Here is a 24,947-nt window from a genome sequence, read left to right as displayed (position 1 = left end):
GGGTATCCCTGGCTCCTTGGGATAGGCAAGTTCCCTCCTCTGCCCTCCTTCTATAGCCTCCCTAATCTTGTCTACCTGGCACTAGCTGCACGGACGAACATTTGTCCTACAGGGATGAGACTGAGTTTGCAAGCTTTGCAGTAGAGGATGCCAAAGTCAGGAAAGAGTAGCCAGAATGAGCATCGAGACGGTGGCTTCAGTGCTGATCTCATATGTTCACTTTTCCCAGAGTTGAGGGGCCCAGTTTCTAGAATCTCAAACCTTAAGGAAGTAATCAAAATTAGAGTGGATAGAAAACATCTCTTACCTTATTTTAAAGGCTCATGTACATTCTAGAGCAGCAGGTTTTCTAGCTAGATTTAAAGAAAACATTTTTTTCTCTTAGATTTTTTTTATTACTATAAACGAGCAAGTTCAATTTAACATTTACTCTTTATTGTGTTGTATGAAGTACCTATGTAATGCAAGTATGTACTGTACTAAAATACCCATATTTCCACATTACATTACGTGGTTTAGCCCACAGTCTCTGCAGAAGCATCATGAGTAACCTGTGCCTTTATGCTTTACAATCCATTATTGGCTGCTGTTAGAAGTATGATAACAGATGAAGAAAAAAAAATAAAGCTAAGAATGAATACATTTTTCCAAACACACACATACACAGCTTACAATGGAACCCCAACGGAAACAAGTCAAATGACCACATTTGATGTATTATCTATAAAATGTAGACTCTGCAATAAAAAGCCAAAGGCACATAAAAATATATTTTAACTTTAAAAATAACTTAGTTACAGTAATACTTTGCTTGTGTCTTACCAACATGTAGCTGACAGTCAAAATTTTGCGATATAGATATAATATATAGGGATATATAAGAACTACAAGAAAATCCCCAAAACCCACAAAGTTGTTCAAACGTGAAAACGGAGAAAAATTTTAATACTGGCAAATTTGCTATGGTGAGCCCAAACAATATAATATAGAAAAGAGTCTAGAAAAAAAGGCTTAGGTGTTAAATAAATTTTGACTTCTTTTTGCTCAGAAAATGTCAGAGTGCCGTGAAGTTCTGTAAAGTTCCTTAATGTGACTCGTCCAGCCCTTCATAGCTAGTGCCAATCCTGGCCAAGCCAGATTTCTTACGTGTCTGCAAACAACAAAAGTGAGCTGATATGCCGAAAATGGGCTCTGACTCACTCACTTCCTCTTTTTGCCAGGACAGGTTTTGTGGGTTTTTTGTTTTTGTTTTTGTGTGGTGTTTTTTTTTTTTTTTTTTTTTGCTTTTTTGTTTTTTCTGAATTGTTTTTGCAAACAGGTAAAAAAAACCCAAATATTTTGTAGGAACGTTATTTTAGAAAACCCATCACACAACTGCAAATACAGCCCAGGAAGCCCTTCTTTCAACTGTGCGACTGTTGTTAGTTTAGTTTTGTTGTTGTTGTTTGGTACCTTTTACCCCAAAGGAAGAGAGTTGGCATCCTGTTACTTATTTTTATCCATGACATTCAGCACCTCATCCAAAAGTGAGGGCCCAAGGTCGAGCTGCAGGGAGAGGAGGGAACCCGTGAGATCAGAGAGGGACTCCTCCGACTTAGTCTTTCCCTTGATGAGCTCGCACGAGGCAGGGTGGTCAAACATGTCCTCGGCAGGCCAGTCGGGGTACTGTTCGGACAGGCTGGAGGAGTGGCTGTCCCTGCCCTGGCTGGACTGAGAGGCGGAACCACTGGAGCCCCACGAGGTGTCCCCCTGGTGGACTGTCCCGCTCTCCGACAGGCTGCCTTTCTCCTGAGCTTTTTCCTCCATGACTGGCTCACAGCTAAGCCTGGGCAGCTTTGCCGGCCCAAAGGACTCCTGTTTGGAATTAAATGTCACCGGTGACAATAAGGGCAACATGAGAGCTTGGGACCCTCCGATGGTCGGGAGGGAGATGGCATTTTTGAGCACGGGGGAGGGCGTTTCTGTGAACATGGAGTCCGAAGTGCTGTTGGCCCGGAAGAACTCGTTATGGCCGGGGAACTGGCCCACGCATGCCTTCTCCTGGTTCCCAGGCAGAAGCTCATAGTTCCCTTGAAGGAAAGAAATATCTCCAAAAACGTCGTGCTGGCCCTCTTTGCCGATGTGAATGGTGTGGCGGAAGTCTCCGAGGGGAGGACTAATCATGTCGGGAGACAAAATGTCCCGCAGTTTAAACTTCTTTCCTTTCTTGTTATTGGCCGCTTTCAGGTAAATCGGGGTCTTGGCTGGCATCTTGGAATCTGAGAACGTCTATCTGCAAGAGGGAAAAGGGGCCACTTTCTTCACAGATGTGATACGTTTCTGAAAAACCCTTTTTGATGAGACCGTCACATCATTTTTCTCAAGTGGCTTCAGAAGTGGCTCTGAAGTGAGATGGGGTCTAAGAGACCGTCCCGAGGTTATGGCCGAACGGGGCTTCCTGGAGAGCCAGTTACATCATCCAGTCCCTTCCACGACAAGGAGAAACCTGCAGAAGAAACCAAAGCAGGTCATACTCTACCGTCAGGGTTCCCAGTGGGCTGCCTCTTCACAAAAGCCTGTGTGTAATGTCAGGGCCAGCTCCCAACTAAAGCTGAACTTTATCTTATTACTTCCCTCCATTGAGCAGGATCAAAACTTTAATCTTAACAAGGGTTCACTAATCTTACTCTTACTCCAGAGGGAAAAAGAAAAAAACAAAGACAGGGAGAGCATGAGTGAGACTTAAAAACCCCAGACCCCTGGCATCAGCATTTTTTCGACATGGCTGTGGACACAATTTTCTGGAAGTGTCTAGGATATTAGTCCTTTTCCTCTAGTCTAAAAACTGCTTGTCAGCATATTACCAGTGATTTCAGCTCCTTAGATACAAATGGATTTGTTTTAAAATCTATTTTCTTTTTTGCTTTGGTGTATACACTAGCAAGACTGATAATATTTTGTCATTTAGTTCTGTATATAAATAAAATTAATGCAATAAAATGAATACTCTTATAAGGAAAGAGCTGGAAATACCATTTACTAAGTGACAATACTTATATGCTAGTGTCCAAAAAAAATCTTAGTGGAATGCATTCTACAGATGAGAAATCTGAGATCCAGAAAACCCCTCCCCCTAAAAAAAAAAATCACCTTTTCTTAATAACTTATAGCAAGTAAACAAAAGAGCTAGAGTTGGAATCAAGTTGTGGCAGAGAGTACTGGGCTGTCAAGGATTTCTGTATTTGGAGGCATTCTGAGATGGAAAGAAAAGAAAAAAACTGGTTCATTTCAAAGAAAAAGCATTGTGATCACGTGTAATAGGTTGGGCTTTCCCTTGGGAACATTTTTGAAATAGTGCTGATCAGGCTTGTAGCTCCCCCTCCGGGAGCAGGCAGAATTCTAAGGGAGCTCCCAGGATCTTCCTCCTGGTGTTAATGCCTCTGTGGGTAGAACCTGTGACTTGCTTCTAACCAAGAGAACATGGCAAAGGTGACAGGTCACTCCCTGATTAGGTTATGTTCTAGAAGTTTCCATCTGAGCTGGTGAGGGAGAGGCCCCCCTGGCTGGCTTTGAAAAAGTAAGCAGGCTGTGCGAGGGCCTACGGAAATGAATTCTGCCAACAGTGCTAAGGAGCTCGGAAGTGGATCTTTCCCCGGTTGAGCCTCTGATGAGACCACTGCCCTGGCCCACGTCTGGATTACAGCCCCGTGAGACCCTGGAACTCAGCCCCGCCCAGAAACTGTGAGGTTATAAATGGGTGATGTTGAAAGCCCTGAAGTTTGTGGTTGTTTGTTACCAGCATAGAAAACTAACACATCCTCCCTGCACATACATGACCAGATTAGAAGTAACGAACTAGAAGAAGGCTTTGGGGATGTTAGGCCCTCTTTTACTGATGAGACACTCTCATCTCTTGAAAATAACCCTCCATCTCTTTAGCTTCACTAGCTGACATGGAGAAGCTACTACCTTCCTCACTGCAAGAACTCCCCAAATAGCTCTGCTGTGACCTCTCCCACCCCGGCCGCAGAGCATGCAAATACTTCAAGGGCTGAGTTAGCTGATGGCTTGGAGGGAGCCACATTTGCTCTGAAGCAGCTGGAGGCTGTCTGCATCTGCCCCGTATTTCTTCCTTTTCAGCAAGAGTTTTATAATAAATTCATTTACCAGTGGCAGGTGACAAGAACTATTCTCCATTGCCCGTTGGGACAGTAACAATGACCTCTGTTTGGGAAGCAGCTTGCCCAGCGTGTCAGCATCCAGCAATGCAGGCCTGAAAAGGCCGAGAACAACGAGCTGGGGAGAGCCAGCCCCACTCCAGCATTGGGTGTGCGAGGAGACCAAGGCAGTATGAGGTCTGCACCCACGTGGAGTGGGCTGACCATGGGCTGCCAAGCCTGGCACGACTGTGGGTCCTGACATTGTCTCTCACACATTTCTAGCTCTAATTTGGGTCTTGTCAGAGTAACAAAAGTTGAAACACGGGGTCTTCCTGCTAAAACATCAGGACTTCCTTCCCACGTATATGCACAATACCCGGGACTGGCCTAGGGCCCTGCCACCCAGAGGTGGCCTTCCTGCCTCTCTGGGTACTGTGTGGCTTTCTGCCTGCAGCAGCTGCACAGCCCTGAGGAACAGCTGCCCGCTGGAGTGGCATCTTCAGCACACAGGGCTGGGAGAGCAGCTGCCACAGAAAGACACAGTGTGTTCACCGCAACTCAGGGCATGGCGGGTGTCTGTGGTCAGCTGGTGAGCCAGGGTTATGCGAGGCCAGGGCCCAGGGCAGGGTGTTCTAAATTATGAAGAAAAAAAAAGTCCTATGAAGATGTGGCCAGAGAGCAGTTCCCTACTCCTCTGACTGGATCATTCACATCCACCCTTTACTTAAACAAGGCTTTGGGGCGGTGGGGAGGAAGAGGAAAGGGGTAGGGGAAACATCTGCTGCTCTCTGACAGCGCAGGGACGCGGGCCCAGTCCTCAGGCCTTCTGGCTGGGACCTGAGGGGGGCCAAGGTGCAGGCCAGGCCCTGGCCGTCGGTCACTCCACTCCCTGCCCGGCCACCGTCACGGTCATGAGCTCTGGAGCCTCCAGCCAGGGGCTCGCTCAGCCTGCTTGAAGCTGGGTTTTACGTCAGTGGTATGGAGAGACGTGGCCAAAAATAAGGAAAAAGGTAAGAAAAGAGTTGGTGGGGAGGTGACCTATGCCGCAGACAGTGGATTCTGGAGAGTGGGAGAGTAAAGAAAAAGCACCTTCAAAGGCATTTTCCTTTCTCTCTACAAATATTTACATCATATGCACTGCGTGACAGGGATGCAGGCTTCTAGGACTTTAGAAATCATAATTTGCATTGAATTTCCACTACATGCCTCCCAAATACTTTGAAAGTTACAGAAAGTGAAGGAATTTGGGGCAAAAACATCAGTTTTACAACTTGAGATGAGTTGATGCTTGCGACGCTGGCAGCTCTGACCTGGTCCTACTCCCTCCACCTCGGCTGTCATCCTCGCTCCTCCAGCGCAGGCGCAGCTGTGCTGGCTGCGGGGAGGCAGCCTGACACCCATGATTTCTTACACCGACGCTTCCTCCTCCTCTCCCTTCCGGATACGCGGGGCTAAGTCCACGCAGCTTTGTCAGTTTTCCCTTCTTGCTCTCCAGAGCGACTGCTCTTTCAGCTTCGTCTCTGCCAGTTGCTTATATAGAAACCTAACGGGGTGGCTTCTTCCCTGGCAAGAAGTGGCTGGTCCCGGAGAGGGTGTGAGCACCTCCTGGGAAGCGGTGGCCATTAATACGACAGTCAGTATGTACTGAGGGCTCCTCTGTGAGCTGGGCACTGTCCCGACCTTTGACATGGACTAGCTTGCCCAGGAGATCCCATGACGCCCCTGCTGTTACTCTCCCCATTTTATAAACGAGGCCCTACTGAGGCACATACAACGAGCCACCCTGCCAAGGCCGCACAGCTACCATGCACTAAGCCAGGTGGCCAGGCTCCCAGAATTGAAGCCTTGACGTGACATTTAATGAGCACATTCCCTGGGAATTCAGTCCCTGGGAATTCAGAATTTCCGTATTATCAAAGTCTGTTTCAGAAACAAATGTATGACAATGTGCTGGGTTGATGACGGTGGGCGTAGCCTGTGCACACCCTGATGGCAGAAGCATGAACACAGCCCACCTCTACGCAAGGCAGTTTGCTGGTATCTACCAAAACTGCAAATCACATGCCCTTTGACCCCAGATTCCACTTACAGGGATCTATCCAACTCACATATGTGAGAAACAACACACAAGGTTGCTCAACCCAGCAGAGTTTGTAACAGCCAAGAGTTGGAAACAACCTAATTGTCTATCTATAGAGGACTGGTGCATTCATACAAATGAATACTATTAGGGTGTAAAAAAGGATGAAGCGGCTTTTAATATGCTCATATGGAAAAAGCCCAAAGATGTACATCTTCAAAGGTGAAAAAGACAGGTGCAGGACTATGTAAATACATTTGTATTGATTTGTGTATCTATAAAATATTTCTGGAAACACACACAAGAAAGTAATAATAGTGACTCCCCGAAGTGGACAAAGGTGGGAAAGAAACTTCACTATATATCCTTTTATGATTTTGGATTTTCAAATCATGTGAATAAATTAGCTGTTTAAAAAAATAAAAACTAGCTAAATAAATGTGTAGAGTTCAGGTTACGCTTTCTTGGAGAGCCAATTTTACACAAGGCCATTAGGTCCTGAAAAGCCTATTGAACCCATGAGTTACTGATCATAATGCCACCATGTGTACAGGAAAATGTGCCCAAAAGCAACACTGGGGACGGCAGTGTGTGGACATATGAAGACCTCACAAGAGGGCTGAGCTACTCCCACCAGAGCTTGGCCAAGGGACAGACTGATCACTTCTTCCTTCCGTGATCGGGCATTCGCGGAAGAAGCAACATCGACCTGGATTTTGCCGAATGGAAAAGATCTCAGAAGAGAAGTGCTTTTAGTCAGGAGGAAAAGGAGAAAGGGCAAGACAGGGAAAGCACATGGATGTCAGAGGGGCGGCAGGAAGGCAGGGCTTCCGCATGGAGGGAGGCACAGGCAGGTGGAGCCGCCCAGGCTCTGGTGGGCAGCGGTGAGTGACACAGAAAACCTTCTACTGCAGAATAGCACCAAGTGCTGTGACACGAAATCCTACCGCTCCTCATCATTTTAAGGAAAGAAGACTTGGGTTCCAGGAGGCTGCTGGTGGCTGACCAATGTGGCAGGAGACAGGGCTGGGAATCAGTCAGACAGAGCAGGAGAGCCTGAGCCGGGACCACCCCGGGGCTCTGCTCTCTGTCCAGAAGGGAGGGACCTGCTTGTAGGAGGGGGAAGAGGAGAGAAGAGAAAAGGAAGAGCTAACAGGAGGGGCTTACAGGCCAGAAGTGAATTACTGACGGAGAGTGAGCCCTCCCGGGTGTCCCAGGAGCCAGAGGAAGAGAAAGTAGCTTTGTGTATAGTCAAGACCCTACCACCAGCATTAACTCACTCGCATCGAGCCATCCCAGGGTACTGGGCACCCACGCTTGGGGCCTCTCCTTTCCCCACCCTTAGTCCCTTTCTGGCATCCAAGTCTCCACTTTACTCTGTCTCTCCAGCTTTCTGGCATGGCCATCTTTCTTATACTCCTGCTACTGTCCCCAAATCTTCAGACAGACAGACAGACAGAGGGTTCCTATGTACAGCCCATTCTCAGAAACCCTTCCCGTCCCTTGACCCTGAAATCTAAACGTTCCAAGACTGCTCGTCCCTTTCTCCTAGTTCTAGGATCATGGTCTGCTCCTCTTAGATGATGCTCGTGAAAACATTCATCGGGGAAGTTAGATTCCTTTGAAAACAAGGAACTAGAGAGAAGATTCAGCAACAAAAGGGTCTGGCTTGCCAGTCAGACACCCTCTATCAAGGTGAGAGAGAACGTCCAGCACGTAGACGTGTGGGCACAGAGTCCAGCTGCAAACGGTCACGTTCCCACTTACAGGTACTTATGAGAGATCCAAGGGGTTCCCGACACAAAAGGACCTGAGAGGAAGTTACAGCCATGCTTTTGGTAAGAAACGGAGCCAAACTGTCATTCCCGCACTAGGCTTGACAATTCTAGATTCTTGTCACTGACTTAAGCATAAATGACAGTGATACTGACAGAAATAATCACAGCAATAATACCTCAGTTAACAAAATAATTGAAACGGTCCTTTGCTTCATTTCCTTACCATCCTTTTGGCAAACAAGAATGATGCTGAAAACACCAAAACAGGGCAGCAGCCAAGAGGTGGGAAAGCCAGGGGTCATCACAGACTGAAAACTCAGTTCCTGAATTACTTAGAGTTGACTGGATTGGCAACTCACAGGTCTCTGAAAAGAACAGAGGTTGGGATGAAAAAAAAAAAAAATCCATTCATTTTAAGAAAGGAATGTTTGGTTTGCTTACTAATTGTTTTTAGGGTAATTCTTAGTGGAGAGAAAAGGTGAAAAAAATTCTTGCATCCTGCAAAATGCTGCAATGTTAATATAAAACACACATGTATGAAAACGGGCAGGTGGGGTGAAGGGTGCTCCTGTCCTGAGGGACCTTTCTCCTCCTTGCAGGAAGTGAGCCTGCGCACCACATCACATCCCCTTTCTGGCTTGGTTGTCACATCCTTCAAGGACACTCCATCACTTTTCACTTTGCCTTAGCACAGTACGTATCTAGGCAGCCTTCCTTCTAGCACCCAGCCACAGCACCACTGCACGACCTGGGCCCGTGCCAACATGTTCAGTGATTCCTCCTTCACATCCGGACCAACGTGAAGGTTTGGGGAAGGATGATGACTCGGTCAAGCACCCTCTACCACCTCCTCACCCCACAACCATCTTTCGGGTATTTCTCTCCACTGCCAAGCAGGAGAAGACAATAATTCCATTGTGCTCAGTCCCCAGGGAAACCATATCTGATCCTGGGCTCCACACTTAGACGGGATAAAGGTGACCTGTAACATGTTCCCACATGTTGTGAGGATGGCACCGGGGAGATGAAGGAAGTCGACTGGGACATGTGAGAAGAAGGTGAGGGAGTAGAGCAGCTTAAAGAAAACTCATAGAGAGGGAAAACTAATCTTTAGGGATCTGAAGGATTCATTTAATAGTAATGAGAAAGAGATTAACTTGTTCTGGGAGGCCTTAAGGCCACCAAGCAGGAATTACAAGGAGACAGATTTTGGCTTTTCCAGGGAAGAACCCAGGTTTCCTGGAAGATGGAATGGGCTGCCGTGGGGAGGGCCAGGAGGGAACAGAAAGTATGGACATGGGACGAGGACCTCACAGAGGAGCAAAGTCACCCTGAGCCTCCCCGACGGTGTGCAAAGGGGGATGGTCATGTCCCTGTTCATTCTGAGTCTCCCAGATGGGGACACCATCACTGCCAATTTCCTTATGGTCCCAAGTCACATTCCCATATAAAAACACTCATAGACTTTCCCTTAAAGAGGCTTTCTGTTTAAACACGGCCGTGTTTCTACCAGTATAGAGACAACCAACCAACCTTTGGGATCAGAAACACTAAAATATCACTAAGACGTCAGCACTCATTTTGCAAACCTCTGGAGGAGGGCTTCTCCAATCAGACAAAGAGTTTTAAAATTCAAGCAAAAAAAAATTATAGTATTGGAAATTTAGCCTTGAACTTAAATGAAATTTTCGGACAGAAATCAATGTAACCAAAGAATGAATGCCCAGTAAACGGCAGGATACTTTTAGTATTTTTAGTTTATTTTACTCCACCCATTTGAGAAGATAGGAGGATGCCTTTTCTATTATTAGATTCTTTATCCTCTCTCCATAGCATCTAAACTGAGGACATAGCTGTATGCCATAAGACTGTGAAACTATTAGCTGGGTTCCCAGCTGCTAGGTGCTGTCATGCAAATGAACTTAGCTAGACCCTGGCAGGCAGTATTTTACAGACCCACTCTGAAAGTCTGACACATTTCACCTTCCATTATTTATAAATGGACTTCTCGTTTATGACTCAGCTACAGCCTGAATTTATTGTTCTTTACAACTCTGATTATACAGAGACCCACAAATGCCATATGGGAGACTCATTCCTAATTTGCGTACACTCCTCTCATTTATAGAATCTACTTTGAAAGATCAAAATTGGAAGCCAGAACATCCACCTCACAAAGTACAAAGTCTGCACTTTTGAAGACAGGCCATTAGGACCTTTCTCTCCTTATAAAAATGAGTTACCGAGGAGGACTCAATGAGGACATCGATCCCTGACAGTTACAACAAAGCAGGAGGAGGGCAGGTTCTCTCATGCCTGGTTCATTTATCATGACTCGTTTTCCATGGGACTCAGCCTCGGGCTGGACAGAAGCACCCAGCAGGCACCCTGGGTGGACATGAATCTAATAAGGCCCTTGCTGTGAACAGCTCACATGCTTCCCTAACTAGTGGATCTGACTTGGTCTACAAGGCTGCGAGGCCGATATCAATACAGGAAAAGAACTTGACCCTGAAGTTTTCAGCAATATTCAGCCAGAATATTCATTTTAAACTCTGCTCAAAAGCAAAGAACTTGTAAAGCTGCTTAGTTGCCCTCAACAAACTACTAATATTTAAGTCAGAAATTATTCCATGCAAAACTCTAGTTCTGGCAACAGCAAAATCAAATATCCAAAGTAACAAGTTGACGGTGTCCAGAAATTCAGATTATGGTCACTCGACCCAGACCATCTTAGCCAAGTTGTGAGTCTTTTGCCTTTATGCCACATCCTCAAACTTAGGTCCCTTGAATACTCCATTTCTCTGACAGGATGAAGGGACAGATGTGGGATTTTCATGCTAACCTGCCATCCTGCTCAGGCCCTCTACAATCATCTGTGCCTTTTGGATGGGCTGAAACATAGCTTCTCTTTATCATAGCAGCCAGCACTGGGTATATTTGGAATCTGGTGGTTGCCATTCCATTTTCAACCCACTTCCATGGCACACTCCCTAGTAGTATTTGTATACTTGTCTGTACACATATATTTGTTGAATGAATGAATCAATTCTGACTAGGCTGAAAGCTCTTCTGTAAGCATGAGCTGGGCCTCGGTCATCTTTCTGCCTCCCACAACACATGACACCCAATGAATTTCAAATTACAAGTGTTAAATCCATAATGTCCGCTAGACCTGCTGGCATGAGAGATGGGTTGCTTTGCTCCTGGTTGTTGTCCATCCCACACCCCTCAACAATCCCCCTGCACATGGTCTGCTCTGTAGTGCAAGTCTGCACAGGCTCTCGAGAAAGTGGCAAATCTGAAATGCCTGGTTCTCTAAGGAATTTACATGCGAAGAATAATGGCCAACATTTGAGTGCTTGCTAGGGGCCAGCAGGTAAGTATTATCTCATGTCACACTCAGAATACACCTCTTCAGAAACAGTCTTAGACGAAGCCCATGTCTCTGGCAATCAACCAAAATGTGGAGGAGCTAGGATTTCATCCGCACTCATGAACCACTGCCGATTTGATACCGTGAGGACTGCCACCTTTAGGACTATCTGTCTTGATGTCCAGCTGCACCTAGAGGAAATGACGCGCTAGGATCTCAAAATCGGTAAGAGGCGGAGATGCTAACTTGACCTTGTCCAAGGCCAAGAAGGAGTAAAAAGGGTCTTGGACACTGGCCCCTCCAGCTCTAACTCACTAGGACTTTTCAATATTTTTGCTATTGTCAAAAAGAATCTCAACAAGGGTTCTGGACTTTGGGATTAAAGTAAAAAGATGAAAATTTTAAAGTAAGAAAGCCCCCTGAACCTGGAGGAGAAAAACAAACATCCTATTCTTAGAAAATAGTGTTAGTTAAGTGCTGTTAATTCTTTTCCCAGAGGAAGCCCATGCATGGGACGGCGCACGGTCACGCGGCTTTCACCGGGGACAATAGCTGCCTTCCCTCACTATTGACACCGCACTTCCCTCCTTTCTGAACGTTAAGAACCCTGTGTTCCTTACATGGACTGTTCTCCCACCTTCTTCCCATCAAACACCATTCATAACATCCTCTGAGACCTGCTTCAGTCACTTCCTTCCTGGAGGAAGTCTCTAATTCCCCTCACGTCATCCAGCCTCACTACTGCCTTGCTTGGAGGTCTTCTTAGGGTTTCTGTAGAGCTTGTATTATGTGATTTGTTATTTTCCTGTTTTCTGGTTTTGTCATTTTAATATCGGATATCTCCAGGTATGTGGTAAGCTCAAAAAGAATAAGGTAAGTAAAAGTGCTACAAATGAGAGCAATTGCTGATAAAAGTCTTCTCTTTATTCTGGATCACTTATAGAACTTTCCTCTTGAGCTGGGAACACAGAAGTCCCTCACTTTTACTGAATAAACTCTTTTAGTTTTCCATCTGCCCATCCCTAGGTCAAGGGTCTTCCAACTACAGTAGTTGGGCCAAACCTGGCCCCTTGCCTGTTTTTGTGAATAAAGCTTTATTGAAACGCACCCAAGCCTATTCATTTATGTACTGTCCACAGCTCAGTGGTTCTCAACTGAGGGTGATTTTGACATCTGGCAATGCTGGGAGATATTGTTGATTCTCATGATTGGGGGTGGTGGTGCTACTGGCATCCAGTGTGTAGAGACCACAAATGCTGCTAAATGTCCTACAATGCATAGGACAACTCCCCAAAACAATGAATTACTTGGCCTCAAATCCAGTAGTGAAGTTGAAAAACCCTAGTACAGCTGCTTTTGCCCTCAAAGGTCAGAGTTGAGTAGTCGTGACAGAGACTCTATGTGGTCCTGAAAGCCTAAAATATTAACTGAACTCTTACAGAAAAAGCCTTAGATGTTGGCATTTCTACAAGGTTGGATCACTGTTGTCCATCCACCACCCCTCAACAATTCCACTGTACATGGCTTCAACTACCTCTCTGATGATAACTTCCAAATCAGTATCTTCATCCCATACAGACCTACGTAAGTCTAGACAAGTGCTACTCAAAGTGGGTCTATGGACCACGGCCAGTCCATGATGAGATAAGCACAGAAATTGAAAGTAAGCTCTTAGAAACTTTCTGACATTGCCATAACAATCAAGCATGTGACCAGGAGGTTTCTCCTCATCGAATAGGCTACTGACAAGTTTGGGAGCTGTGGGTTGTCGAGCTTGCAAGGCTGCTGTATGTGGCCCAGGCTGCATATTCCCCATGCACAGTAGCATCATGAAACAAGCAAGCAAACAAACAAACGTGGCCCCTCCCAGACAGAAGGGCCCTGGACATTCCTCCCTCTATATCCCAGACTTCTCTACTCTGCCTCCCTCAGATGCTCCATATTCACCTTGTCCCAGATGGGACTTGCCATCTTTCTTCCCTTTGCCTGCCCCAGGCATCTGCCTCCTGCACTTTGCTCTCTTAGTAAGTGACAGCAAGCACCTGAATCCAAAGCCCAGCTGTCTCCTCACCTCCCCGTCCACATCAAGTCCTGCAGTCCTGCCAGTCTGTCTGGACTGCCCCTCCCCTGGTCCCCTGGTGCACCCTCACTGCCTCCACTTTACTTCTGGCCCCCATGATCTCGCTTCTGCACGAGAACATGCACCTCCCCCAGCCCTCCACTTTACCTCCTGACCTACACCAGAATGAACGCTCCAGAATCCTCACGTAACCTTGTCACTCTACTCTTAAAATCCTTTCAGGGCAGGCTTGCCCTTGTAGCCTGGAGATAATATAAAACAATTTGTGAGGCCCATCTCAGCAATCTGGGGGCCACCCACCCCTGCAGGGACATCCCCTACCAGCTCCCACAGCACCTCAGACCCACTATCACACTGTCCTGTAATCACTACTCACTCCCCCACTGGGCTGCCATCTGGGAGGAAGAATTGTATCTTGTTCATAGCTGGTGCTGAATAAACGTTTGTTGAATGAATAAACAAATGAAAAAGCTGCCTGAAAGAGACTGATGCAACTCTTCCTCTTTAACACTGCCTGCCCTGGTGAAACTGCAAGATGGAGTCTTTCTATTAATCTGACTCCTACAGAAAAAACCAAACCAAAACAAATCATTTAACAAGGAAGCTGTCGCCTCTTTTCTTGTGGCAAAGGTGTTCTTTTATTTTTCCATCAATAAGACATGTTAACCTTCCTCTATTCAAGCAGGGTAATGATTTAACAGTGTATCAACACAAGCCAGAGTAAATCTGCAGGATCATACGGATCTCTGGGATTAGGGCAAGTATTTGTGGACATGCTGTTGGAAAGGAAAATGACTTCTATTCATGACTACAATGTGCAAATAGTGTCTTAGAGAGGTAAGACTCAAAGAAAATTTGATGATACATTCCCCTGAATTCAGACTGGATTCAGACTCACTGGTTATATAATACTTAAGTCAAACTTAAAGAACGAGGCCCAAGAAAAACAACGAGCCTCCTCTTCTGACCTTTCCTTTCAAAAGGAAATGGGTTAAGGGGGGAACTTGGCTTATACGAATAAAATATACAAGGGAACCTCAATAAACTACAATGGACATTCTATAGAAAAGGGTTATTTCGAAGATCAGTGTGTGACTGGCACAGATCAGATACTTGGAAAAAACAAAAAACCTACTGAAACATCTACCAAACACAACCTCTATTGCATGGGTCAACAAAACATCTATCTCACTGCTGTTCCAGGCCTTCCGGGAGGAGAAGGCTGGGCTGAAACTTTGAGCCAGCCCTGCAAGAACCCCTGACACATCTGGGCTCCAGTTACCGCCCATGTAAAATGGAGATAATGATCCCAAACCTTATCATAACCATAGGAGATTACAGGAACTGAGTGTGAAGATCTGCAGGGCGTTATGCAAACACAAGGCATTATCTTTTTCCCAAATGAAAAACCAGACTATCTGTTAAAATGCAGTGTGGAGGGAAACCATTCTAAATGCCAAAATAACCACGTTCATATGCTCCTTACATGTCGTCTATATCAGTCATCAATAAAATGGTTGCAGATGAGGCTAAAATGGTTTGTATCCACCCTGTGAACAACCTCCACAATTAGAAGAGATTCCTACCAGCAGCTTGATAAGAAGTTAATTCCTCTGTCAATGGGACACAGGACTGGGCTAGCTTCTCACACACCTGTACGTGCATCTGTTACCTCCAGGTGCAGTTATTCCTCCTCGGGAACAAACAGGACTTCCTTGAGTTGGGAAAATTACAATCAACTGTTTTCGGTCAGATGAAGGTGTTAGTACTAAACTGGGATTTCTTATAGTAGCCCCCCCTTAAGACATAAATACATACAAATGGTCTAATATTTTTCTCTCCTACTGGTGACCTGCTGTACCTTATGGATGATTTGGGGGGGAATCCATTTAATTCCATTTACAGTTCATTTTGTTTAACTTTTTATAGAAAAGGAAGCTGAGATCAAAGAGGTGAATTATGTTCCCTGATTTATTCAACTTCTATTTTTTTCTATCTTAAGAAGAAAGAAAAGAAAGGAAGGAAGGGAGGAAGGAAAGAAGAGAGAAAGAAAAGAAGGCAAGGAGAGGGGAGGGGAGGGAAGGAAAACGAAGAGGGAGGGAAAGGGAAGGGGAAACGGAAGGGAAGGGAAGGAAAGGAAATGGAATGACCCTCAAATTGGTGGTACTGGGAGTGGTGGGGCTGTGGGGTGGGCATAATTGACCCCAGCAAGGGAAAATGGAAGCCCAACGTGGAGCAATAATTATAGGAAAGGACTTTATATGAGTCCAGATTTCCAGGCTTGATGAGGAAGTGACATCCTAAGGTCCTACAAATACTTGTCTCCTTTTGATCATGGAATGATTTTCTAGAACCTTCGGGGGGAAAAATACATAGGCAAAGGACGTGATTTCCAAAAAAATAGAGAAGAGACAATTACTTGGGTTTTATCTCATCTATCTTTGGCATAATTCCAGGTTTTGAGTACTGAGGACATGTATGCCCAATAGGCACTTACAAGAAGTTCACCGGCACCTCACTTGGTTTGCTTACTTTGTGACACAGTTGCTAGATGGTTGATTACTTGTCATAGGCTGATTTTAGCCAAGCATCAAGGGAATCTTACTGACAGGCCAACTGACTTGAAAGACACAGAGGACACACTCATCAAACCTATGGATATCATGAGACAAGAGGGGAGGGCGTCAATGTGCCGATGACAAACTGGGTCCAAAACTACCTTGACAGATGAGAGCAGGGGTGGGATGACACCCACAGGAATAAACTGAATGGAGATAAATGGGAAGTGCTGTGTTTGGGTTAAAATTAATTATATAATCCCATTAGCACAGAATGGGGCAGGTGTGGGCCGGCAAGTTCCTATAAAAGTGGACCTGAGCATTTCACTCCACCACGTGCTTGCTGTGAGCCGACAGCCTGGAAAAAAAGCTACAGCCATCTGAGGTTCTCCGGACAGACCCCACCAGAATCGGTGACGTGTGAGAGAAGAGAAAATATGGATGGGCATATTGCTATTTTAACTACTTAATAAATAGGGCCAACCTCTCTCCTCTTTAACCAAAGAAATTATGTTATTATCTGCTCATACACAGGGCTTGAGATTTTCTTTCTTTTCCTCAGCTTAAAAAAAAAAAAAGTTTGAAAGAGAGCTGGGCCAAGAATGAAAATGCATGCTCCCGTGCCTGTCGCTTGAACATTTCTAGGGCCTCCGTTTTATCAGGTCAGAATGAGAGCCTGGGGCTGAGATAAGGTCCCTTCCATCTGTGAAATGTTGGGGCTCTGGGATTCTTAGTATCTGTGGAAACATCTAGCTTCTGGGAAGTTTCAAGAAAAAAATGTAACGTTAAAAATAAAAGTAAGACTACTCTTAGACTCAAAATACTTTTTATCAGCTTACACGATTTTCATCATCCTTTCGCATCTTTCTTGGTATTCAGGGTCCCGAGCGATGCCAGCGACTCCCTCTAGAAGCCTCAGTTTCCTCATCTGTGAAGTGGAAATAGCTACTGGGCGAGTCTTCTTAGGAGACAAAGCACATCAAGTGCCTGGCAAAGACCTGGCAGGCAACGAGGCAGCGATTGTTACTGATTACTGCAAGAAAACCTAGAGCTGCATAAGGAACGAGATGGGCCGGAAGCTCACTGTGGGAATGTCTTCCAGCCTTATTTCCTTTAGAACTTGTGATCTGTCCGCTTAAACTGATTGTTTCAAATATCGTGTGAAAAACTCCCCAATGTTCTTGTTCTGATAAGTCTAACTCCCTACTCTAAGAAGAAAACTGGAATTTGAAAGAAGTCCTATTTTCCTCCCCACGCCACCCTAAACTACTTCTGCAGCTTGCTCCACTTCTGCAGCTCGCTCTGCCCTGCCGGGTGGCAAATGAAACACCCCCTTCCCCCCGAGGGTGAGCCCTCGAGGAAGACAGAACAAAGCCTGCTCACCAGCATAAAGTGACACCACACTTCATGTAAGGCCAAAAGTCAACACTATTTTGGAAGACATTCCATTCTGAAGTCATCTAAGAGCAAGAAAACAGTTTCCGGTTTGGTGATATGACAGGCACGCAGTGAGGGGCAGGCTTTACAGACAACCTTCCTCCAGCCCCTGGCTGGTCCCTGGGGTACTGTTCATTCAACAACAAACATCTACGGAGGGCTTACTACGGGCCAGGCCCTATTCTAGAAACTGAGGCTATGGCAGTGATGCACTCCACCATGGAGAGACTGATGCTAAGTAAATATACCAATAAATAAATGGCTCACATGGTCACAGCTGGCGAGAGGTCCAGGCAGCACTAGGAAATACAACCACCCTTATTCTGCGATCCGAGTGGACACATGGGTGCCAGGCTGCCACAACCACCTCTGGGGCGTGAGAAAGACTCTCAGCTGAGAAGACTCTGAGAAGGTTCCAGTGGGGGTCTGGCTGATTTTCACGGTGCCCTTGGATGATCACCACCATCAGAACCAAGGACTGGGGGTGACTCCCCTTGCAGGTGAATGTTCAGTAGCCTGGGAAGGGATAACTGCACTACAGCAGGACTTGAAAATAAGTAAGGAAAGTGATAACGATTTCTGACTTGATAACGACTAAGAAGATGATGCTACTGGAAGAATCAGATAATATGGCAAGGACTAGAGTGCCTGCTTTTTCATTAAGTCCTACTGTAAAAAAGACAACTGCCAAGATGAACTAGATTCCGTCCCTACCCTCAAGGAGCTAGCAGTCCAATCAGGCAGCCACATGAATCAAACCATGATGTAAACAGTAACAGTTAAGACAGGAGAAGGTACAAAACACTACGGAAACACCTCTGAGATGAGGAAAAGGAGGAATGGGATTACAGTTTAGAGTCAGGAGGAAGCTTGGAGAATATCCACTCACTGCCTCTGGCCTCCCCCACTTCTTCACAGAGGAGGGGATGGAGCCCGCCCAGAGAAGGCGAGGGATTTGCTTTGTGACTAGCTGGTCAAAGGCTTGGAGCCTCATCTCCTGCTGTGTTAAAATCAATGTTTTAATTCTGAACTGACCCTTGGCAAAAATAAAGTTTTAAAAATAAATAAAGGGGAGAGAAATCAAACACATTCCGAAATGGCAAAGCTGCATTTCACCAGAAATGCCTTTGCTTGTTTTAAAAATGTGTGTAGCCTAAATGATTATGATGTATTTGAACAGAACAAGTCTTTTTCAGCTGAACACATGATGGTGATCTATCACTGGCATGATGTGTCTACAAATAGGACCTTCGAGATGTCACTAGGACATGACGGATTCCCAAAGGTGGAAGCTGTCTAAATAGAGGCTAGACTTTGAAGTTCCCCGCCTTCCATGCTTGCTCGGGCTGCTCTGCCAGAGATCTGCACTGGTCTGTTTTTCAACCCAGGGTCTTACATTATTAGCAGTAAGATAGCTATGGTAATAGGTGCATGGATCCTGGCCCACTGATTCTAAAGCTAGAGATTATCTGAGATGATCTTGCACCAAATGTCACATTTTAGGGATGGGAAAAAGACCCTGAGAGGTCAAAGTTACATAATTTGGGTAAAAGCTAAGACCAGAACCTATGTTTGTTGATCTCTAGTCCGTTAAGTATCTTTTAATTGTCCCCTATTTAGTTTTGCATTGGTTTTATCAAACAGCAAAACTGGTTTGATAGTTTGCCAGAATCTTCTGGTATGTTCTTAGGACTCTCTTCCCATATATACAGCCTGTGGTTCCCTAAATGTCCCTGGGTTCCTTCAGCTCTGCAGGGCACACAGCAGTCTGTGGCTTCTGCTCTGCATTTCCCAGGGCGTGTTTCCTGACAGGCTAGTCCTTCAGCTGCTGTGGGCAAAACTACCTGAGAAACTCCGTACACACTGGCTTATGCTCTGAGAAGTCCTGCAGAAAGACACCTTCGTCAACTGGGGTCCCAAAGAATCCTTTTCTGATGCTGTTCATGTCTCCATGTACACTTTAGGGGGGCCCTACTAACTAATCACAGGTGTGTGAACTCTGCAACACTGTTTAACAAAGAACCAAAGCCTAGAAGGCTAATATTAATAATAACTTTCTCAAATATGCAAATAAAACTCAAATCACTAAAAATTCTTTTTTTTTTTTAATTTTAAATTTGGGATTCTAGAATTCTGCTATTAATTCATGACATAGGCAAGCAGGAAGGACTAAGCAAACAGTAGTTTGAAATCTGTCAGCTTTCAGTTTGCTTAGCTATTTAGAAATAATCTTTTTAATGTCAATGTCATGCTTCGTGTTATAAAACTGTATGGTTAAATTCTGAAAACTGCTTTTCCACCAGAGGTACTGTCAAACTCAGTCCATCATCATGTGACTCTGGCGAAATTTGGCATTGAAGTATATCAGGGCCAAAGAAGGCTTTTTTTTAAAAGGAAAGAAACACACCAGACTGTTGCTGTAGAACTATTTGGCTGCTTATTTATTCTGGTTTGTGGGGCGTTGTTTTGTTTTGCAGCCTTTAAAGGGTGGGGACAGGAGAAGAGTAGATTCCAAATGGAGTTGGACAGCTCCAAGGCTATTACTCTGGATTTTGAGGCAACATGAGTTATTTCCAGAACCCCCACTTCAGTCTGAGCAGCCCCTGAGCAGACTCCCACAGCTAATCACAAACCCAGAGCATGAAAGGCAGTGAAGGCCTAGCAGGCCACGTGGTTACCCAGAGCACCCCTCTGGGTTTCAAAGGCCTCCTTGCTCTATCTTCCACACCAGAAGCTTATCTAGCAGGGTCCGGGGCGTATGCAGAGCTGTAACAGGGCCTGACTTCTGCCAAGGACAGAGCCCAGAGCCTTCCTGCCCATCTCACCTGTGGCTCCTCCTTGGTTCAGTTCTTGGGGTAACATCAGCACCAAACATGTACTAAACGTCCACTGAGTGCCAGGTACTGAAGGACCAGGCACCGGGGATGGGGCTCCTGGCCTCAAGGAGGTGACTATCCAGACGTGGTTACTGGATCCTACACCCCTGACCATCTAGAACCTGGAAACAAAGATATGGTCCACACCAGAGCTCCAGTTCATCCCTGGCCCCCCAAATCCTCATCCCTGGCTGTGGCATACATAACATGCTTTCTTCATTCCGAAGTCTCCCATTTTCACCTAGTAAATCTCATTTATGGTATAAATTAAACTGCTTATGTTAACTCTAGCAGTTTTCATACTGGATCCACTGTAGGAGAAGAATGTTACCATACATGTGGGATTGAACCATCTTTAATAATAAAATAATTCACAGAGTATTCCCTGAGGAATTACTGTCATCTTCCATTTGAGATACAGGGTAATACAAATGACTTCCTTGCTGGAGGCCAAAAGACATACCAAGAATTAGATGTAATAGCTTCCGTGGCCCTCGTTCCCCGTGGTTGGCTGTGGTGCTTAGTACACCGTCAAACAGACCAGAATTCAAATCCTCATTCTGCTACTTACTTAGCTGTGTGACCTTGGCCAAGTTACTAAAGCTTTCTGAGCCTGTGTTCTTATCTGGAGAAGAAGAGCAATACAATAGTCCCCTTATCCTTGAGGGATACATTCCAAGACTCCTCCCCACCCCATGGGTGCCTGAAACCTCGGACAGTACCAAAGCTTATGTATCCTATTTTTTTTCCTATACATATTATACATACCTATGATAAAGTTTAATTTATAAATTAGGCACAGTTTGAGATTAACAATAACTAATAGAAAAATTATACAATATACTCCAATAAAAGTTATATGGATGTGGTCTCTCTCAAAATATCTTATTGTCCTGTACTCACTTATTTTTGGACTTAGGTGGACTGTGGGTAATTGAAATCCCAAAAAGTAAAATCACGGAGAAGAGGGAGCTACTGTACTATCTACCTCAAAGAATACTTACGCATATTAAATGAAAAAAACAGTATTAAGCATGTAGGAAAACAACAAGAGCAAGAATGAAAACATCAACCTTTCATTGTGCCTACTCTGGCCAGGCACTGTTCTAAGTACACTATATTTTTTAATTCTTTTCATCCTCAGGTAACATATTATCCCCATTTTACAACTGATAAACTGAGACACACAGGCTAAGAAACTTGCGCAAAGTCACACAAGTGTTAAGTGCCAGAGCTAGAACATGCGCCCAGGCAATCTGACCTGGGGAAGCTTCATAACCTCAGGGTTCTTTCCCATCCCCTTAACCCAAAGAGCTTTCATGTAGGATTAGCCACTCATCCATGCACATACTGTGTTGTCACATTGCATATGCATGTTGAGGTATTCTCCTTACGGTACAACTTTGGGTAAGTTATATAACTGGTCTGTTCTCAAACAGTTCTTCTTTCATAAAATAATTGTTGGAAAAATGTGAGTTCATAGAAATAAAGGGTTAAGAAGAGTACTTGGCACTTAGAAGGGGCTCCATGTAGGAAGTACTTTTAACATCCAAAGTAATGAACAGTATGATATACTAGGAGACTTCTTGGTGGTCTGTGCTTGGTAAGGTGCAAAAGATTTTGTGGCTGGCTTTATCTGGTAGTTTCAAATGGCTATACTTGTTCCCTGGCAGATATACCATGTTTAAAAATAGATTTAAGTTCTTAATCAATTAAAAAAAAAACAGGTCCACACGATTCTGGTTAGAAAGAAATCAGGCTGGAACTAGATGAAATTAGACTAAAAGCAAGGACCTTACTTCTACTACTGCTACTAAAATAATAATAAATCAGAGCAGTCTTCTTGGAGGTTTTCAGGTTATGAATTATATTCCATCCACTGGATAAATGCTATGGCTGATGGGCAAAGAGCTTGTGAAAAATTTATAGCCTGGAAAAAAATCCTGGGGTGATATAGGTTAAAGCAACTTTATCCCCAACACTGTTGAATACCAGGAATTTTATAAGTGAAAAAGGGCAGCTTTTGGGAACATGTTGGACATAAAACAAAGCAGCGCATTAAAGGAAAAACTGAAACAGACAAGACAAACTAACTCATGTGAGCCCTTCTGCAATCATGGTTATGGCTTTGTATTTATTCATCTTGCACCACACTTAAATTTGCAATAAAAAACAAAAACTGTGCAATACTTCTTACTCTAGCTGCCCTTCCATGTTCTACTGAGACAGAAAACAATTTCACTCCTCAGACTGAGGGAAGGGGGAGCTCATCTTATTTCAAGTCTGTAACTGCCACAGCCTCAGCACCATGTTCCAATCATGGAATTCATAATGTAAATCTCTAGCAGATGATACCACTAGAAAACAGAAACTGCCATGGGTCCAGAAACGCTTCCAAATTTCCCCTCTCCAGTTCTTATCGGTGAGCCCAGAGGCTGGTGCTGAGTGTTTTATTCAATGGGTGAGGCCTATTGGGAAACCTACATTCTTTGGGAGACTTAATGAAGAACTTGCAACCATTTCTTGAATATACAAACAGCCTTCGTCATTTATTTCACACGTGACAGTGTTAAACATTTCACAACTGCCCCAACTTAGTTCTGAGGGTTTGGATCTTTTCTGAAAAGGGTTTGTGTCACACACAAACCAGTGTAGCTTATTCTTAGCTGGAGCTCATACAAAATACAGGTGGTATCAAAGAGAAGACTTCTGGAACTGTCCAGAAAAGAAGAGAAGCTGCGTTTCCTGGTTGTAAGATGAAAGCTCTTTTATAAGTTCGAACATTTTACGAGCCTTTTAAATCGCCTTAAGGATACCCCTGGGGCATCATCAATGATTCCTGGTGAGCTTTTTATTCCCTGCCATGTTAAGGGGAAGTCCCTAAGACTGGCTTTGCTATTAAAATACAGACATCTGCTACTCTCCTAATTTTTGTTCCTTTTCAAAGGCAATACCCCCAAGAAACTCTCTGATAGTGTGAAGACTAAGATTTGGAGGGTGGGGAGGCAATTTCTGTCTCCCTAACACATTCATCAGTTGCCTTCCCAGAACTCCCACACCCTCAGCACACAGCAGTAACCCACTCCCCCAAATACACCAGGGCTGGAAAGATTCATGTTGCAGTACCCTCCTGACATTCCTATTCCCGCCCTCATTTTAATTCATTCACTTTTTTTTCTTTAAACAAAATGTAATTACTTGACTGTCAGCCTGGGCTGCACTCTGGTGCTTTTATTCCTTTCAACACAGCTGCGCTCCCAGCTTTGATGCTGCTGTCCACGCAGCTTGTCCCAGCCACAGCCTGGCTCTCGGTAATGTAACATTCAAGTGCATATTTATTTTTAAACTGACCTCTCCTAGACTGCACAGTATAAAGGAGGTCCTGCCAAAAAATATGCTACTTTCTATTTATAAGATGAAACACATGCCTCCCAAAGTCGAGAGGGGGATGGAGCATAATAATTCATAACGAAAAAATGACTGGCCAGATCCATTCGTCCTCACATGTCTGATACTTGCCTGTGTCAAGACACTTAGTTTCAAAGAGAAAGAGGGCAAAAAAAAATCTTGTAAACGTTTCAGCTGTTCAGAAACCACCGTCAAAAAAAAAATACATACACACACACACACACACACACATATATTCATTGTCAGGTCTGCAGGTTGGAGCCTCATATCTACAATATCTCCGCCACGAGAGAAGAAGGCACCCGGCGGGCACTGCCACTGCAGATCTGCAGGGTGCACCCATGTGCGGCCCTGGTGCCCATCCACCACGCGAGGGGCGCGGTAGCCAAGTGCGGCTTGTTCTCAAATGGAAAAACGCAATGCCCGCCCAGAATGGCTCTTTCAATGGCTTGGAGGGTGCAGTGCAGCCGCGCAGCCCCACCCCGAAAACTGGTGGGCACAAATAGTGGAGCTCTGCGTCCTGGTCGTGCCGACCCCCTCCGGGCTTGCCTTATGTCACACCCTTCGGTCCTTTGGACACCGGCTTGGAAAGCGATGCCCTCAGTATGCCCACTCCCTGTTGGTTTCCAAGCCTAACACCAGCACAAGCCGGAAGCGGCCACGGCCGCGGGTCGGACAGACTCACAGACAGGTAGAGAAGGAGCCCCGGGCTGGCACCGACTCACCCGCAGTCGCCGAGAAGCCCAGCCACTGCCCGACGCCTCCCGCGGGCGCCGCAGCTCCGGCCGGTGCGCGCAGATCCAGCCGGGTCGGCAGGCGCGGCGCCTGCTCACAGCATTAACCGCTCCGAGACGGCGTGAAGGCGCCCCAGGCCGGCGGCCGGGTCTCCGGGCTGGCCCCCAGCTCGGGCCCCACCGCCGCGCTCCCCGCCCGCTCTGGCCCCACGGCCCGGAGAGAAGGTGCGGGCGAGACTGAGCGCGCGGAGGCCGGACGCGAGGACTGAACCTGCGGGGGGCGGGGCGGGGCGGGGCCGGCGGCGCGGGGGGCGGGCCCGGGCGGGGCGGAGGGCGCGGGCGGCCGCGCTGACCCTCCGGGCCGCGCTACCTGTGCCCTGGCCCCGGCTACCCAGCCGCCGGGCGCAAGCGCTCGGGAGTCACGGGCTGCGGGGCCCGCGGGACCTCGGAGGACAATAGGCGCTCCCTGTTACCGTCCCAG

At 45.8% G+C, this 24,947-nt stretch overlaps 1 protein-coding gene across 2 annotated transcripts; it reads right to left on the bottom strand.

Moving 5' to 3' along the window:
- Positions 1–354: 354 nt before the first annotated feature.
- On the bottom strand, positions 355–24,709 carry CDC42EP3 (CDC42 effector protein 3). 2 transcript variants are annotated; one of them, XM_069494293.1, is made up of 3 exons: positions 24,458–24,709; positions 8,221–8,362; positions 355–2,485 (listed from the first exon to the last, which is right to left on the bottom strand). In XM_069494293.1, the coding sequence occupies exon 3, from the start codon at positions 2,248–2,250 to the stop codon at positions 1,486–1,488; it is 765 nt and encodes a 254-aa protein (XP_069350394.1). In that variant the 5' UTR covers positions 2,251–2,485; positions 8,221–8,362; positions 24,458–24,709; the 3' UTR covers positions 355–1,485. The 2 variants fall into 2 exon arrangements, with proteins under 2 accessions (XP_069350394.1, XP_069350395.1); XM_069494294.1 differs by lacking the exon at positions 8,221–8,362.
- Positions 24,710–24,947: the final 238 nt, after the last annotated feature.

This window comes from Eulemur rufifrons, chromosome 19 (genome assembly GCF_041146395.1).
Source record: "Eulemur rufifrons isolate Redbay chromosome 19, OSU_ERuf_1, whole genome shotgun sequence".
NCBI lineage: Eukaryota > Metazoa > Chordata > Mammalia > Primates > Lemuridae > Eulemur > Eulemur rufifrons.
Note: the sequence above shows the minus strand (reverse complement) of the source record. Positions and strands in the feature narration are given on the sequence as shown.